Source organism: Seriola aureovittata, chromosome 13, assembly GCF_021018895.1.
Source record: "Seriola aureovittata isolate HTS-2021-v1 ecotype China chromosome 13, ASM2101889v1, whole genome shotgun sequence".
NCBI lineage: Eukaryota > Metazoa > Chordata > Actinopteri > Carangiformes > Carangidae > Seriola > Seriola aureovittata.
In genome coordinates this window covers 1,613,251-1,633,172 of record NC_079376.1, presented here as the reverse complement: position 1 = coordinate 1,633,172, position 19,922 = coordinate 1,613,251, and the positions used below count along the sequence as shown (strand labels likewise).

General features: G+C 39.2%; 2 protein-coding genes across 2 annotated transcripts in view; one reads left to right on the top strand and one right to left on the bottom strand.

The window, feature by feature from the left end:
* Nucleotides 1-16,545, top strand: part of mdga2a (MAM domain containing glycosylphosphatidylinositol anchor 2a) — a 74,981-nt gene extending 58,436 nt beyond the window's left edge. The window contains exons 12-17 of the mRNA XM_056393805.1: nucleotides 3,277-3,297; nucleotides 3,594-3,749; nucleotides 9,655-9,822; nucleotides 9,906-10,036; nucleotides 10,147-10,246; nucleotides 10,532-16,545. Of these exons, the coding sequence (XP_056249780.1) occupies nucleotides 3,277-3,297; nucleotides 3,594-3,749; nucleotides 9,655-9,822; nucleotides 9,906-10,036; nucleotides 10,147-10,246; nucleotides 10,532-10,620 (665 nt within the window). The 3' untranslated portion in view covers nucleotides 10,621-16,545. The remainder of the gene's footprint in view (nucleotides 1-3,276; nucleotides 3,298-3,593; nucleotides 3,750-9,654; nucleotides 9,823-9,905; nucleotides 10,037-10,146; nucleotides 10,247-10,531) is intronic.
* Nucleotides 1-19,922, bottom strand: part of LOC130180308 (NACHT, LRR and PYD domains-containing protein 14-like) — a 99,990-nt gene that overhangs the window by 9,628 nt on the left and 70,440 nt on the right. The gene's annotated exons all lie outside the window — the stretch shown is intronic.

Below are 19,922 nucleotides of genomic sequence, written 5' to 3'. Positions count from 1 at the left end.
GCCGACAGGTTGCTGTGAGGCGAGAGCGCGAACCACTGTACCACCGCGCCCGTTTATTGATAACGTTACAAGTTATTTACTGTTGAAGGGTTTTTGACCTTTGTTTCCATTGTTAGACATGTGATGTACATCACCTGACTGAGACACAGTCTGTACGTTCTCCTGCCCGGGATTAATCCCCGGGAACGTAGGTCAGGTCAGAGGTGTGAAGACGGTTTTATTACCTTTAATTAATTGTTAACGATTATCTGGTTATTGATTGTTAATGTGGCTGACTCATCCGTTCATCCGCTCTAATTCTTTTAACCATAAATCTGATATTTGTGTCGTAATAATCTGATATACTGCTGACCTGAGTGTGTGTGTGTGTGTGTGTGTGTGTGTGTGTGTGTGTGTGTGTGCGTGTGTGTGTGTGTGTGTCTGTGTGTGTGCGTGTGTGTGTGTGTGTGTGTCTGTGTGTGTGCGTGTGTGTGTGTGTGTGTGCGTGTGTGTGTGTGTGCGTGCGTGTGTGTGTGTGTGTGTGTGTGTGTGTGTGCGTGTGTGTGTGTGTCTGTGTGTCTGTGTGTGTGTGTGTGTGTGTGTGTGTGTTTGTGTGTCTTAGCTTCCTGACTTTGCACTGTCCCAGATCTGTAGCGCTAACTCAACACTAGTGCTGATAACACACTGTGACATTACACACCACACCTCCCCTGCTTTGGACACACACACACACACACACACACACACACACACACACACACACACACACACACACACACACAGCCAGGTTAATTTCAGTGGTTGTTTTCCATCAGTTTTCAGATTGATTTCTTTCCTCCAGACAGACATTAGTTTTCATTTATTTCTGAGAAAATGAACTTGGCGACAGAAAATCACTCAGAGTCGACTTTGTGTTTTAGTTCAATTTATGTGGAGATGCAGCTTCAAACAGGGACTGTTGAAAACTGCTTTAAACAGCCGGTATATTTCTTTACAATAATACAGATTCCGTGTGTGTGTGTGTGTGTGTGTGTGTGTGTGTGTGTGTGTGTGTGGGTGTGCGTGTGTGTGTGTGTGTGTGTGTGTGTGTGTGTGTGTGTTGTTGCTGCAGGCTGTTGGCCTCAGACACAGCTGTAAAAGGTCATGTCGTCAGTAAATTAACATATTCTGAGGCTGTGAACATGTTTTCCGCAGGTTCATCAGGTTCTGTTCCAGACAAGTTCATACATGAACATTAATTTATTCATTTATATAAATGTATATCATCAAGCATTTTGGATTAAAATATTATCATGCTTTCCATAATAATGTTAATATAACAAAAATAAGCCATTAAAGTGCCGCATTGCAACATATTAAATGAATAAAAAAAATATTAACAAAAGAATTCAAATGAGCATTTTCAATGTCAAAAAAGAATCTCTAAAGTGAAAGTTTTATTTCTATCTTTACACCAGAGAGCTCTGTCCTTTCAGTTCCACCATTCTCTCTGTAAATAACATTATTTTTCTACCAGAAGATGCAGAAGAGTAACGACTGCAGGTCTTCCTCAAACCGCCGCTGATGTTCAACATCTATCAGAATTGAGAGTTAACAATATTACTGGTGCAACTTAGGTCTAATTTTGTTGTAAACAGGAAATAGAAGTTTCCATTCATTTTACTGCATCATCCAAATTACAAACAGATTTCTATTAAAGGAATAAAAAGAAAAGATTCTATATGAAAACAGCAGTCGTAGAAGAAGACTTCATATTGTTTACTAAACTGAATGTAGTAATACTAAAGTTTAAAAAGTCCTGGATTTAACATTTTACTTCAGTTAAAGTACATTAGTATTCTCAACAAAATATACTGCACTTTAATTATCAAAAGTAAAAGTACTTATGATGCAAAATGTCAGGTTGGATAATTATTATTGATGTGTTCATTTATAAGCAGTATTTTAGTGTTGTAGTTTTAGGTGGAGTCAATATTAACTGCTTCATATACTGTTGGATATTTTCATTTCTAATAATGCATGTTTTATAAACTGATCTCATTTTGTGTTTAAGGTTAATCTAAAAATTAAATATAGCTGTAAAGTAAATGTTGTGGAGTCAAACGTACAATGTTTGCCTCGATGGAATAGAAGTATAATCAATTAAATTTGTTTTTAATTAACGGATTGGTTTAATTTATTGATTGACGCCCTGTTTATTGATGTATCTAAGGCTTTGATCATCAAATTCTTTCGAAACATCTAGAATCTATTGGATTTGATGATGAATCATGTGACTGGTTTGGAAATGGTCTCAGTGGTAGAACACAAGCTGTGGTGGCTGAAGGTTTTCAGTCCGGCTTCATGAGCGTGAACAAAGGTGTGCCACAGGGTTCTATTGTAGGACCACTTCTATTCACCGTTTTATAAATTAATTAGGTGTAAAAGTCAGGAACAGTACATCTGTATGCAGACGACGCTCTTTTATATACAACATATACAACCTCTGTTGTTCAGGCAGTTAAAACGTGCATGTTGATTTCTGTACTGCACAGCAAACTTTAACTAATCTTACATCGCTGTTAAACTCAGATTTTAATAATATAATATATCTCACAGTATTATAATTAAATATCCATTACAGCTGCTTTAACATGCTTTTATGAAATGGGCTCCAGTTTTAGTTTCTGGTCATACAAAGGCTGAGACGCAAGAGATTATTGAATAAGAGAATTGGCAGGTAACCAGTAGGTAACAGCGGTCCTCAAAATGGTAGAAAGACGAGCACAGACACATTCTCAGACCCAGAGCTCATCGATTAGTGCTGGTTGATAACAAAGCCAAATGACGCAGCAGCTGTTCACACAGGCATGTTTCCAACAGCTGCCCTGTGTGTGTGTGTGTGTGTGTGTGTGTGTGTGTGTGTGTGTGTGTGTGTGAGGCATGTGGTGTAATTACCTTTCGCTCTGAAAATCTGATTAAAAAACTGTTGACTCTGTCGAACCTGCTGCTGGTTTAGAGTGTTAATGTTTCACTTTTCTGTTTCCTGTTTTATTTTGAAAGAAATCCTGCTCAGTGTCTCGTCTTAAATATATGAATTTATCCTTTGATACGCAGCAGTTTCAGTGTAAGTTCAGATGTTAGCCAGAACATATTGTACGAGTCCTCAAGACATTTTACTGACCACAGCTCTACCCAGAATGAAACAACGTTTTTTGACATTTAAATACGCGTCACTCCTTACTCTTCTTCTGGTTCTTTCCAGAGTCATGTTTTCCTGTTGTAGTTGATCTGAGCTTTTCTTTTGTCCCTTCACAGCTCCTGTCAACCCACATCTCAGTAAGTATCTGTCTACACACAAACACACGAACACTCTGACCTCAGTCCTACATTGTTCATATGTCAGATCTCGTATCCACAGTCTCTGTGTTCTGCAGTGTAGTGACACATAGTGAAATATGAAATTAAAAGATAATCCTCAAAAATCAATACACACAACAGATGTATCATCAAGTACAGTGATACGACAATATATTATCTGATCAGCTGTCATCTATGTATGTGTGTTGTGTGTGTGTGTGTTGTGTGTGTGTGTGTGTGTGTGTGTGTGTGTGTGTGTGTGTGTGTGTGTTCAGGGGAGTTCCAGTGTGGTTTCGAGGACGAGGCGTTGTGTTTGTTCTCTCAGGACAAAACCGACGAGTTTGACTGGACACGTCACAGCGCCGCCACACGAGACACCAAATACACCCCGAACACCGGGCCGAGCTCCGACCACAACGGCTCCAAGCAGGGTACACACACACACACACACACACACACACACACACAGATGGTCAAAAATCAGAGCTGGTCTCTTTGACCAGGCGTCACCCTCCGAGGCTGAAACACTAAAAGCTGCAGTTCCTCTAACGGCCACTAGAGTCTGGCTCCAACAGTGAGTCAGTCCCCATAGACTCCCATGTTAAAATGTCTTTACAGCAGAAATAAACATGTTTACAGCCTGGTACAGAAACTGTTTTGGTCTCTAGAGATAATTTCCTGTTTATATAACTCACCTGTTTACATTTTATTAAGGACTAAAGTTATGGAGGACTGAGGGCGTGGCCTGTTTGAGTGACAGGTGGGTGAGCGTATGCCTGCTACGAACCTCTCCTCTTTGCCCATTTTTGGATTAGCTGGGAGTTAGGGGGCGGAGTCAGACACTGCAAAGATGGCGACAGTGGAGCAGCTCACTCTGAACCTGTGGGTGACGTCACAGAGGCGACGTCCATTTTTATTTATAGTCTGTGGGCGTCATCTAACGCTGTCAGAGTGAGACACTGAGGTCTGACCGAGCAAGTTTAGTGTCCAGTATGAATCAACTACACATCAAACTTTATTTATACGTCAAAGGAAACAGGAAAGAAGCGAGCAGGTCTTCATCACGCCGCCTGTTCACACTCCTCTCTGTTTCCTTCATGGCGCCGCTCAGTGTTCGAGGCGCTCCGTCTTTGTCTGCTGTGTCTTTGTGTCTCCGTCTCGTGCTGTTGGCTGCAGCTCTGACGGGAGGAGGAAGAGGAGGAAGAGGAAGAGGAGGAGGAGGAGGAGGAGGAGGAGAGCTGAGGACTCAAACTGACACTGAACCTTCATCATCGCACCGGACTGACAAGACAGGGATCGAACCACCGCTGATACGTGGCGTTCAGGACGAATGACGCCGACTCCAAACGAAATAAAAACGCTGAAAATAAAAAGCGGAAGTGAAGCAGCCCGAGGAGACGAGTCTTCGCTGACTGGATGAGAGCAGAGTGACGAGGGAGCAAGGGAGTTACTTAAGGCATTTTCAGCAGTAAAAGAGGTTTTTCAGCAGTAAAAGAGGTTTTACAGCAGTAAAAGAGGTTTTACAGCAGTAAAAGTCTACTGCGTCGTTAACGAACATCGTCATCATTGTCCTGTGATGAGTTACTGGCTTCTTTTATAAACCTTGGTCGTGTTACAGACACAGACGGACCTTTAGTTCTTTCCTTACTTTGGTCTCTAAGGTCTTTGTGCAACGGTTGAACTGACTTTAAGTGATTCCTTAAGTTTAAGACTAAGATAAGGAGAAAACCTTAAATACTTAAGTGAACATTTTAAGGAAACTTAAGGGTGTTTTGTGCGACTGTTTTTATTTAAAGGAGAATCTTAGGTCTTTTGAGCAACGGGCCTCAGATGGATCAGAAACTAAAATAAACTGGACGGTTTCAGCATCAGAATCAAACATGGCGTCCCGCTTCAGACAGAACAGACGACTCGAACACAGAGCTTTAATCACTTCATCACGCTCTCTGCTGAATGGCCACATTTTCCAACGAGGTTTGACATTTCTCCGTGCGGCGCCGACGGAGCGACGTTATCAGGAAAACGCAGCATGTCACAAAAACAAAGTATCAGCTGACTGTCGGACCGACTTTCACAGCCTGATTAGAAAGAGAAATGTCTGACTGAATTATCTTTGTTCTGTCAACACTCGCTGGATGTGAAAGGAGGCGTGTAGGAAGACGGCCTGTCAAACCGTCCACTGCGCCTTTAGTTAGACGCAGATAAACTTCAGCGTCCGTCCCGGAGCTCAGACTGTTGGCAGATAACCACGACAGCTCGGAGTCGTTGTTTGTTCATTTACTTCTGACTTTATTACACTCGGCACAGAACAGTTAGCCGTCACGTCACATGTTTGGAGACGCTGAATGTTAAAATGTTGTTCAAAAAAAAAAAGAGACAAAGAGTGAGACGCCATCTTGAAACAGACGCTCAACAAGGATAAAGGAAGAAATCCCTCAGAGGAGGAAACACACAGACCTCTGGACTCTGTCTCCTTCCTGTCTCACACAGTCACTTCCTGTCTCACATTGTCTTAAGATATTTTAATTTTAAGGTTTAAAGATGTTTTTAGGGGATTTAAAATAAAAAACTTAATACATTTTATAAATAATGTGAAAATTCAGGGATCTGTAATAACATTACCTCACAAACAGAAGTCTGAAGGGCGGGAGTTGCCGTGGCGATGTGAGATATGAAACAGCCACACAGCAAAACGCAGAGTGTGAGTCACTACCTGTCGTCTCGGACGCCGCCTGCTGCGGCTCCCCAGGCGGGACCAGACCAAATAATGAAATGTGATTGGTTGTCAACACCTGGCCGTCAGACGCCGCCCTGAGGTGGAGAGAAATACACGCACAGGAAATCCAGACTACAACAAGTCCGAGTCCATCGGTTCCTACTGAGACGCACATCTGTAAGAAGACCTCAGAAACATCTGCTTCCATTTATAAAAAAAAAAGATTTTTATCAAACAAACGAAAGCAAATAGTCACATTAACACGTCCTGCTTCCTCCCTCAAAGTTACTGACTCCGGCTCGAACCTTTGAACGCGTCACAATCAGTTCCATTATATTATAAACTATATACACTATATACACTATATACACTATAAACACTATATACACTATATACACTATAAACACTATATACACTATATACACTATATACACTATAAACACTATATAAACTATATACACTATAAACACTATATACACTATATACACTATATACACTATAAACACTATATACACTATATACACTATATACACTATATACACTATAAACACTATATACACTATAAACACTATATACACTATATACACTATAAACACTATATACACTATATACACTATATACACTATAAACACTATATACACTATAAACACTATATACATTATAAACACTATATACATTATATACACTATATACACTATAAACACTATATACACTATAAACACTATATACATTATAAACACTATATACATATATACACTATATACACTATAAACACTATATACACTATATACACTATATACACTATATACACTATAAACACTATAACACTATATACACTATATACACTATATACACTATATATACACTATATACACTATATACACTATAAACACTATATACACTATATACACTAAAACACTATATACATATATACACTATAAACACTATATAAACACTATATAAACTATATACACTATAAACACTATATACACTATATACACTATATACACTATATACACTATAAACACTATATACACTATAAACACTATATACACTATATACACTATAAACACTATATACACTATAAACACTATATACACTATATACACTATATACACTATATAAACACTATATATACACTATAAACACTATATACATTATAAACACTATATACACTATAAACACTATATACACTATAAACACATATACACTATATAAACACTATATACACTATATAAACACTATACACTATAAACACTATATACACTATAAACACTATATACATTATATACACTATAAACACTATAAACACTATATACATTATATACACTATAAACACTATATACACTATAAACACTATATACACTATATACACTATATACACTATATACACTATAAACACTATATACACTATAAACACTATATACACTATATACACTATAAACACTATATACACTATAAACACTATATACACTATATACACTATACACTATAAACACTATAAACACTATATACACTATATACACTATAAACACTATATACACTATAAACACTATATACACTATAAACACTATATACACTATATACACTATAAACACTATACATTATTTTATTTTTTCATTTGAAAAACAAAAGAAAAAGCAACTGAACATCAACATTTGGAGAAAGATCGTTTCTAATGTGTGTACACACAGTACACACACAGTACACACACAGTACACACGCAGTACACACACAGTACACACAGTACACACACAGTACACACGCAGTACACACACAGTACACACAGTACACACAATACACACAGTACACACACAGTACACACAGTACACACAATACACACAGTACACAGTACACACAGTACACAGTACACACAGTACACAGTACACACAATACACACAGTACACAGTACACAGTACACAGTACACACAGTACACAGTACACACAGTACACACAGTACACACAGTACACACAGTACACAGTACACACAGTACACAGTACACACAGTACACAGTACACACAATACACACAGTACACAGTACACAGTACACAGTACACACAGTACACAGTACACAGTACACAGTACACACAGTACACACAGTACACACAGTACACACAGTACACAGTACACACAGTACACAGTACACACAGTACACACAGTACACAGTACACAGTACACAGCTGTGTAGAACGTTGCAGCTGCATCGACTGACGTCAGAATAAATGAAGCTCAGTCTGGATGAACTGATCTACACAGACAAACAGGAAACAGCTGTGCGCTCAGATTTAATCCCTGAGTAAACAAAGGTTACAATAACTCTACATACATCCAGCTGATGCGTGACGGAGGCTGTTTGTTGTCGGGCTCCTCCTCCTCCTCCTCCTCCTCCTCGTTCTTCCTCCTCCTCCTCCTCCTCCTGCTCCTCCTCCTCCTCCTCCTCCTCCTCGTTCTTCCTCTGGGATCTCATTAAAGCGCGGCCCCGGGGTGAAACGTTTTAAACAGGAAACACGCGTGTGAGAGTTTCCACAGTCGTGTACGAGTTAATTTGTGAGGATTGTTTCTGTGCTGGAGGCGGAAGCTGCTGCCGCTACATTTACTCTGTGCGCATGCGCAGGGAGCGAGGCACGGTCAGAGGTTCGATTCCCTCTTCATCACCGAGGACGGTCCAAGGAAAAGAGATTAAGATTTTATGTCCAGTCCAGTAGTAAATATAAACATAAGACATGAAATAATCATATAAATAAACGGAGAAAACTTGATCTGAAATGATCAGTTGATTAATCAGTTCTTATCTAATCTGATCTATTCTTATAATCTTTCATTTTATTTAAGATAAAGGAGTAAAAATAAATAAAATTGCAGGTTTCAGCCTCTGAAAAGACGATCTGCTACTTTTCTTTGTCAAATCTCATCGTGAACTGAAACGACATTTGAAGACGTCACATTTAAAGTTCTTTGGTCCTTCAAAGATTAAATTCATTAAAAAATAACCATCAGATGAATCAATAATTCTCCACATTCCCTCCATAAACTCTTCAGGTGACAAATACGTTAATATATAATAAATACGTAATATTTATCAGTACAATACGTGACTTTTTCTTGTATTTTATATTTAGTTTTGTTTTTCTCGGGTTAAAGATCTGAGTACTTCCTCTTTTCCTGTTGCTGCTCAGAGACACGTGTAGCTGACGAAGAAGAACTAATAAATAATTTAATAACTAATTAACATCCATTATAAAAGTTATTATTGTTATTTAAACATTTTTAATGAGCGTTTATTCAAATTCCAATATACAAGGTTTTTTTTTTTACAAAACAGCTTTAATCAGAAGTTTGTTTTTATTTCATGATGTCAGTTCCGCCTCAGTCCTCAGCCAATCACACGTCTCCACGGCTACCACAGTTAGCCACTTAGCTTCTGTACAATATGATATAAAAGTGTCACTGGGTTTAATTATGAAACAATCACAGACTTTGAAAAGGGTTAAAATTTGAATCTATAATTCAATATAAATAAACTCCAGTAAAGACCTTGTTTATTAACCCTTGAGCCTAACTGTGACCTCTGACCTGTGACCTGTGACCTCTGACCTGTGTTGCTGTTGCGCTCTCTCAGGTTTCTACATGTACATCGAGACGTCGAGGCCGAGGCTGGAGGGAGACAAAGCTCGGCTGCTGTCTCCCACCTTCAACATGAACTCGAAGATTTCCTCCTCGTCCGCCGTCAGCAACAGCCCCACCTACTGCTTCGCCTTCTTCTACCACATGTACGGGAAACACATAGGTGAGGCTGCAGCAACATGGCGCCGTCTCAGGTACAGCACAGAATAAATCATGACAACATTAAACACCCCGTCTGTCCTGTAGGAGCTCTGAATGTGTTCCTGCGCCAGAAAGGTCAGACGGTGACGGACACTTCAGTCTGGAGTCTGACTGGTAACCAAGGAGACCGCTGGAGACAAGCCAAGGTCAACATCCACCCAACCATGGCCTTCCAGGTACAAACCACACCCACCTCCACAATGACCACAAAGAGACACAACAAGTCAAAACAACCACAAACAAAATGGCCATAAGCTCATGTCTCAGCTTCCTGTCTCTGTGGCAGATGGTGATGGAGGGAGTCCGAGGTTCTGGTATCGAGGGAGACGTCGCCATCGATGATGTAACCATCGAGGAGGGCGAGTGTAAAGACCCTCCACCCAACAGTGAGTACACCTGTACTGTGATCATTCACCTGCTGGATGAAACGCTGACCACAGGATCTCATGACCCCTTAGATTCATGCCATGACCCCTAGTGGGGTCCCAAACCTCATGTTGGGACCCTCAGGTTTAGTTTAATCCAAACTGAACAAATTTTAACCAAATTTCCATAAAACCGTCAAAAGAAAATAAACATGGATGAAAGTTCTTTTTGTTTTTACAGCAGCAGCTTTTTCTCCTGATCATTAAACTCACCTGTCTCTCTCTCTCTCCCTCTTTCCTATTCAGATCTAAGGTCTCTCGCCCCGCCCTCTTCGCCCCATATATGGCAGCTGTGCATCACTCTGAGTCTGGCTCTGATTGGCCAGCAGAGGTGACCCCCTCCCCCCTGAACACAACGTGACGCCACGACCTTTGACTCTTTTGCCCCCGCCCCGATCTCCTCTACATCAAATCCAACCCCCCCCCCCCCCCCCCCCCCCCCAACTACCAAAGATCCGGTCTGAGCTGCAGCAGAGAGGCGTGATGAAAGTGAGGATTGTTTACGTTGTAGGAAACAGTGAATGAGGGATCACAGGAGCAGCGCAACATTGGTCCCATTCCCAGTCCAGAGACAGTGTTAGCCTAGCTTAGCATAAAAACTGAAAGCAGGGGGAAACCTCAAAGATCCATCTGATTAACACGTCGTAAACATCAGCCCATCCTGTAGTCGGCTGGACCAGTTCACCGCAGAGTCCAAACCAGCAAGTTCAGCCGCTCTGTGTCAGGTCAAAGGTCACTTAGTTTGAATGTAGCGTGGGAGTTTCGCCACAGAGAGCTGAAGTAGGACGTCACCTCCGGCCTAACCTCAGAACATCCGACATTTATTTCATCTGAGAAAAAACAAAGGTTTTGTCTCCATAGAACAAATCATCAGCCAGTTCTGGATGTTCGAAGCTGAAACCTTCGTGATTTCTACTAAATAAATCCACAATATATTTTCAGCATCTGAAAAACTACAGCTCCCATGAAATAAAACCTCACAGCTGTAACATAATAAATAGTAATATGCCAATATTATAGATGAACAGAACAACAGTTCACATCGGACAGTAAATCTCTCTGGAGACATAAAAGAAGAACTTACAGCATCAGCGCCCTTTGACTCCGTGTAGCTTATATTCCCTTCTTGTGAATATTGTGATTTCTAGCTCTTTTGCCAATTTCAAAATTCACTTTATTGCCGCCTTCTTCCTCTAAAAACACGGGCTGCATGTTGTTCTCATCTGATGTCGCCTTGGGGCCATATTATACAATCTGAACCCATTTTCTTTAATACTGGCATATTATTTATGTACGTTTACAGCTGTAAGAGCTCATTATTGTCTTTGTTTTTGTATTTGAGCACCTTAATCTTTATGCATAACAGGAGGTGTTGCTGGCGTCCTCTGATTGGTGGGTTATTTCCAGGTGAAAGCTTGTAGCCTTTATATGTCCGCTGCTGTTTGTATGAGATTTGGCGGATGAAGGTCTGAAGACTGAATCCAAGAAAAGTTGAATCCAAGGAGACTGGACTTGGTTGTAGGTTCTGACTGACAGGTGAGGAGACCCAGGTATTTAACCTCTGTGGGGTCGGGATCAAGGTCGTGGATGTCACTTGGTTGGTTAGTGCTCCCCGCTGTTGTAGCGACAGGCTGAGGCTGCGTCCACACTGCTGCGTTTTAGTTTTAAGACTCATCTCTTTTACTACGTTTCTGTCCACACGACTCCTTATTTTGAAAACTCTGGGGTTGTGTTGTAGTCTGGACAGAAACTGAGACCTTTGTAAACGATGAGGTCACACCCACGGTCTCTCCTGATTGGCTGTCATCAGCCTGGACTACCAGTGGTGAATACAACATGATGATGAACGACAGTGTCACTGACCTTGTTGTCTTTGCAGCTGTTGTTCACTTACATTCTCTGTTTTAATGCTACAACAATCTAGACCATCTGCTTCCTGTTTACATTGGCGCGCACATGCCCAGTGTACATCAACAGTCATGTGATCGGTGTTTTCAGGGGTGTTAGTGTGGACGCAGCCCAGGTGTGCCAGGTGTTGTCAGTGACTTTGTCAGTGTGTGGGACTGGAGTATTTAAAAAAGAGGAAATAACAGTTTGAATGTGAACCTTCCTGCCCCCCCCACCCCTCCATCTCCTCTCATAAACCCTCTTACTTACCCTCCCCCCTCTGTACTCCCCCTCCGCAGATCAGCAGTACTGTACCGTGATTTGGACAAACAAATAGTCTCTATCTTTAGTTTTTTTCTTAAATGGGGGAGGTAACTTTTTACAGCGGGCGGACCCACAGAGCGGTAGTTAAAAAAAAAAAAAAAAAAAGACTTTTATTTTGACATCTGTCTGTCTGTGGCGGACCAAGGAGGAAAGTTCACCCTCTGCCATGACATCAAGTGCCTTCAGACTCACAGAGAGAAAGACCGCCGGGCCGAGGACTGCCGAAATAACAAAGAGTCGGACATCGATGTTTCTGTCTTAGCGACCAGTGGGAAAATAAGCGATGAACACAGATATCTCCTGGTCTCAATATGCAGAGAATCAGTTTCTTACTTTTTTTGAGGTGAAAATGTTTATGATGACAAGAGGATTCTGGCGTTATGAAGACGCAGCAACGAAGAAGCCATGGACCAGAGACACACTGACTGCAGACAGGAAGCTCAGTGATTTATTTAACGATTTAAAGAACAACATGCAATCATAATCTGAGACTGTGACTGGATATTTCAGAATAAAAGGACTTCCTGTTGGACGGTTTTCAGCCCTAAGCCAATGGGATTTGAGCATTTGGTCTCTCAGAACTATTTTAGTATTTCAAAATAAGAGTTTTCAGAAATCGGCGTAGACTTTGATGCTACCTGAGACTATCAGTTAACTTAAACTACAAAAACAGCTGGAGCTTTTGGAAAAACAAAGGAAGAAAATGTACTGTAAAATCAAATCTTATATTGTTCCTATGAATTATAAAGATAGAGGGGAAATCTTTACACTTGTCATCGTTACTCATCTCTGTTGTTTTGTTGGTTTTAACGAGGGTGGGGTTCTTTAGTTCAGGTATCTGTCTTATTTTGGATTTAATTGTTTTGTTTTTTTGTTTATGTGGGTTTTTCCCAGGACATCTGGAAAAACTCGAAAGGAAAATTTGAAGAAAAAATTCTGGGGGTAATTTTTTTTTTTTTTCAAAAAGCACAAAGAGACAAAAATTCCTTTAGTTAAACAGAGAACACACATGAACAACGCATCTGTACACACATATTTTATATGGAAGCCTATTTCTGCCAACAAAAGAAAAAAATGCATAAAAAGCTAGCATGAGAGAAATACTTATTGTATTAAATGTGTGTAATAAAAAAGCCATAAATTTGATTTACTAATTTTACCTATTAACCTGTTATCTTTGCTACATTATTATTTGTAATAATATAATATGTTTATAATATGTCACATTTTTAACTTACTATCATTTTGCTTTGAGTATTTACTTTCTCATACTTTATACTTTAACACTATGATTTTGATTTCAAAAGGTTATGAATTTAATCACATTTTTTACGTATGTCATACGTTTTTATCATTTTTTAATCTGATTATTTTTAGATTAATATCTCAGTGTTGTTATTTGAAAAGTCCTAATTTTCATTTGCTTGACAATTATAATTTTGATTTAAAAGATCATAAGTTTCCGTTAATAGCTCATACTTTACATCTACCTAGGGGAGTATTTTAATTTTTTTCTTTTCCTCAGCAGGAGTGGACTTCCATACATCAGCTCGTACACATGCTGTCATACAAGAACCACGTAACTGCCATTTTGATTCACGTGGTTTCACAACATATGTGAGAAAATAATTATTTTAACTTTAAATACATTTAAAGACACAGTGAAACAGCAGTTAGAGCGATTCTCTGAGCGAATCAGAATATGTGAGCGAGGCGTCATTTTGAGAAGGATTTGATCAAATCATTAAGAATTAGATTCAAGAGCCGAGAGCGGTTTTATGTGATTCACTGTGTCTTTAAAAACTTCTTTCCTTAGACGAAAAACATGATTTTATTGGAGATGCGTGGTTTTACACAGTAGTGATGAGCATTACTTAAAAAGTCTGATTTGCATCTCAGCAGCCACTGTTATACACACTATTATTAAACTGATCACAGGTCAGTCAGAGGAGGGTGCATTAGATAAACCATTCCCTCAGATAAATATCATTTCTTTTTAATGTTTTGTTGATTTATTTTTCTCCCTGTGGCGACACTTTTATTTTCTCAGCGTGTTTTTCCACTGCAGCTCGCTGTGCTGATGATCAGAGTTTTATTAAAGCTCCCGTGGGTTTCACTTTATCCTCCACTGCATTATTATTATATTAACTCTGTTTGTTGGAATCACTGCAGATGATTGGTCGCCTCTGATAAACACCAGTAGGTTTACTCATTTATTTACTCTTCCAAATGATGAAACGAACTCTGTGCAGTGATTACATAAACACGCTGCTGGTTTGTTCAAAAAGAAAGAAAAGCTTACATGAAGGATTCCTCTGCCCTGCCGATATAAAAATATTCCTTCATCACACTTTAAAGAGAAATGAGTATGGAAGCTCATTAAAATAAAACATTCTAAGATGAGTCAAAGCCATGATATATGTCAAACTTTTCATTTATTACGTTGAAATGGAGTGAGCATTATGAGGATTAAAATATCTAATCTTTGCTGACTATCTTATAATTTTGATTCAATTTGATCTTTAATTTGTAATTGCAAAAATTCACAACAAAACACAGGTGGGTGTGGTTCACTGCAGGTGGTTCAGAGCTTCTGTTGTTATTTATTTATCTGAAGATCAGAGACAATAAAATCTGTCATTGTTTTTTCATCAGCTTTTCGGAAAAACAAATATATTCGTTGGGTTTGCGCAGTTAAACACTAAGGAGACAAAACGTTACAACCACAAATACAAGACAATAGTTTTTTTCGGGAAATTAGTTTTGGAAAAGTGAGGCATGTCTTAAATTCAAGGACCAAGATAATTATGTGTTCACAACATCAGATTTTGTTTTGAAGCGACACAGTACCAGTGTACTACAGTGTTGAATTAAAGGTTGCTTGTAGATTACGACCAGAAACTTTATTTAAAAAAACAACATTCAAATAATTTTTAATTTAATAATTTTGAATCCGATAAAACTTTTTTCTTTTAAACTCCCTCAATGTCTTTTCAAGATCTTTAGAGAATTATAATAACATTAATAATGGTACATTTTTTTTTTTTTAAGTATATTTTTTGGGCTTTTTATGCCTTTATTTGATAGTATAGTGGAGAGAGACAGGAAACAGGGAGGCAGAGAGGGGGAATGACATGCAGTAAAGGCCGTCCGATGCGGGATTCGAACCGGGGCCAACTGCAGCGAGGACTGTAGCCTCTACACATGGGGCGCCTGCTTAGACCACTACGCTACACGACGCCCCTATAATGGTACATTTTTGATATGTTTCAAAGTGCTGTACATAGGAAAAACTATTTTTAAATGAAACTTCACCACAATTAAATCAAATACAGAATATTGAAGTACAGGGACTAAAACACAAAGAAATTCCCAAATTACAATAAATTAAGATAAAAACTGTAGAATAAACAAAGAATACATGTAAAACATAATTGATCTGAAAAAATGAATAAACGGGTTGTTTGGTTAAAAGTGAATTAAAAACTTCACTAACTGCAAGAATTGGTCACATTTGGTTTAAAAGTTGAATCACTCAGGTTGTGATGTGTAGGTGATTCAAATGTTCCTTCAGTGTGATAAAGGTTGTGTCAGCTGTGGACTCTGTGGTGGAAAAACACGTCATCATTCCTTCCCTGGGAGTCTGGTATCTCTCTCTGTTGTTTATATTTGGATTTTTAGGGAAAGGGGCAATAAAATAAAAGTTTTAAAAAAGCAGTGACACGACTCCGTGGACGTGTGAAGAACAATATTTTTATAACTGTGATTATTCTCTGCAATAGATTCTCAGATCAGTTGGACTGACTTAAGGTTACACTGCATTCTGGTCATTATTATTATTATTATCATTATTATTATTATATTAATAAATACACTCCAAATGTAACTTTTAATAGTGTTCTGTTATGACGTCATGCTGTATGATGTGTCTCTGTGTGTGTTTGTATCCATTAAAGTGAGGGGACATAAACCTGGTCAAATTGTGCCTTGTGGGGACCGTCCCCTCAGACGGTCCTCACAAGGTTAGAAATTAAACTTTCAGGTACAGACTTGGTTTTGTCAGCATGAATATAGAGCAATCTATTGTCCTCACAACTTGCAAAAACAACTGTGACTGTGTGTGTGATGGCACTTGGATTAATGACGTTGTGTGGACAGAAACGTGTCCACGCACTGACATTGTGGGGACACTGTTCCTATCAGGACCTCAGTCCTCAGTTGCAGACCTCGGTTGGACTGCAACAACCGGGCCAGTCCTATAATCACACGTCTGTGACTGACTGACTGAGTGATCATAGTTCCTGAGGTTGAATTTCCTCATTAGCCACTGCTCTTTGAAAATGATTTGGCTCAAACAGGTTTTAACAGGCGGCGGTTACAGCCTGCACTGTTGCGAACCTATTGCATTTGTCACTCAATTTAGAGACTTTTTTAAAAAAATAAAAAAATAAAAAAATAAATAACCGGCGACAAATCTAGTGACTTTTTGGACAAACTTTGGCCACTAAGCAGAGTCTCCAGTTCTGCCCTCCCTCTCTGTGAGAGACAACGTAAGACAGATTCTTCTAACATCCTCTCTGAGTGATCATGTTACAGTAAATCCAGCTGAAATCACAGCTCAGTCTTTGTCTCTAACTGATGTGTTTGGTGATGTCGTCAGACGACGTTGTGGTTATAAAATCAGGATTTTAGCAGGAGCTTGGAAGTGACAGCTGGTTAACATGTCGTCTTAATGGATCACGTCTCAGTTGCTGTTTCAAACTTCTGTTTTCATGACAAGAGAAACAGAAAAACATGTAAATGAGAACTTCTTTATTGTGAATTCAGCTGTATTAAAATACTGTATATGTGAGTCCAGAGAACCAGCTGATACTAGACTGAAACCAGCTGACACTAGGCAGGACTTTAAATATGGCGATGATGTCAGTTGTTTAAACGTTCCACATCAGTTTAGCAAAGGTGAGAGCTCCGTAAAAGAAACGCTGCAGCCTTACACATCTGTCCAGTCAGATTCTAGGTTGTCTTAGTGCTGCAATGATTAGTAAGTTAATCAGTTTGTAGATCAATGGAAAATTATTTGGCAACTATTTTGATAATCGATTTATCATTTCAATCTTTTTTGAAGCAAAAATTCCAAAATTGATCTGATTTTAGCTTCTCAAATGTAACAATTTTCTGTTGTTCTTTGTCATTTATGCCTGTAAATATCTTAAGATTTTAGACTATAAATCAGACAAAATCAGCAAACTGAAAAACATTAACAACAACGTTTTTTCACTCTAGTTTCACATTTCATAGAAACACTTACCCAGTAATCAACAAAACTGTCCGTTTGGTCGCTCTCTAAAGTTCAGAATCTAACGTCATGAAGCATAAAAACATCTAATCCTGGAGATCAGAGGCCTGTGATTTCTGCTGCTCCTGTCTGAGTTCAGGCCGCCTCAGGAAACTGGAGAGAAAAATAAAATTAAAGGTAGTTTGAATAGAGTGACTGACAGCTCAAAGAGAAGGGAGTTTGTGCAGGACGAGAAGGAGCTGAATGAGACTCTTTCACCATCTGGATGGAAGTGACAGATTTTAACAACTTCAAAGAGCCCTGCAGTGTTTTTTACTGAATGAGGTCCCTGTGTGATAAAATGACTGACAGCACAAAATTCAACCTAATTTTAGACATTCTCTCAAAATTCAGACTGACAGATTTTATGTCTTTGGAAAGTTTTTCATCTCCAATAGAATTTAAAATAAAGTTCCATGAGTTTGTTCAACAACAGCATGAGTTGAAAAAGGTGTTTTAACAGATCAGATCTTCTTCGTGTTCAGGATCTTTAAGTTGAAAGTAAATGGGGAAGATGAACTTGTCCTGGTTCTGGTCCAGGACTCTCAGGTTTCTGCCCTCGGGACGCTGCTATTGCTCCATTCACTTAACATTGGAAATATAATTTATTCTGAGACGTGGACCATTTATGAGGTCTGACAGTCTGCTGCCAGCTAACGAACATCTCCAGCGACTGAACGTCTTCGATGCTCTCAGACCGAAGCATCACTGGGCTTTATTTACTGAATCCAGCCCAGCTCCATAGCAGCTTAATGGCCACCATTCATCATCCCTCAATTGATTTTCAATTGCAGCTCTGCAGTGTGTTAAGCAGATCTGAGTCGGGCCAGTCTATTTTCTGGAGTGGATATATAAGTGGGTTTGTTAAAGCCCAGAGGACAAGGCTGCAATTATGTGGTGGGTGGAAACTTATTTTTAATACTGAGTCCATCCCATACTGGCCTGGCTTAGCACAGAATGGCACAGTATGGTTTTCACATAGTCATTATTGGCCAAACAGGTATTCTTTATTCATGTGAAAGTACTAACACCACACACACTGTAAAAAGAAAAACTCCATTACAAATTGTCCTGCAATGAAAATATTATTTAAGTAAAAGTCTGTAAATATAATCAGGAAAATGTACCTAAGTATTAGTACTTGATGCAAGTGTTATGTTATAAATTATATTTATGGTTTCACAACATAAAGACTGACTCATTTTAAGCCAAAAACATTGGACCTTAGCCACAGACTAACTCAGATCTAAGAGCAATTCTTCATGGTAATCAGTGACACCTGCGCTGACCCGTCTCACCCAACAACAGCAAAACATAGATCAGAATTTGTGGTTTGCTTACGTTGTTGTGGACAAAGCAATAAGACGGGAAATTATTTTTAGAGACCGCGGCAATTTTTTTCCAAATCAAATTTTTCTTTTCATTGTTTCACTCTTCGTCGAATTTCTCAAGTGAAACGTCCTTGTAGTTGAATTCTTCCCAAAGACAAACATGTTCAGCTGGGGTAAACGGGGCTGAGCGGTCGGTTGGATGCGGGTCCTTGGTCGGCCATTTTTTACTTTGAAAGAAGTTTTATTTACCCAGAATTCATTGCACCACAGTCCGGTTTAAGATAGTCAAGAAATAAAGGGATTTGTGCAAATTTACACGTTTATCTGTTACATCTAAGATAAAGTCAAAGTCTATATTTGTGAAACCATCCAAGCAACTGAAGCGAGATCTTTCAGACACGAAGCGGTTAAACGGTTAGTGTCTGACCGTTAACTGCGTCACATCAGCTAATTCCAGTCACAACGTGAACGTGCCTCGAATTAGTTTGTCAGTGACGTAGATAACGGCCAGACACGAAGAGGCTCAACGGTTAGGATTTTTTTCATACGAATTTCGGACAAATAATGTGGCTTGTTGTTGGTTAATAGAAGTTGAACAGAAGTTGAGGAAGTCTGTGCCCCTGTTTTTTGAGGTGAGTGAAATTCTATGATATATGTTGGCACTCTCGCCATACCTGGCTTGCTAGGGTTAGGGTTAGCCCTTAACCAGCTAATCAGCCAGTCAGTGGATTAGCGTTGGGTTAGCCTCCGAGCTAGACGC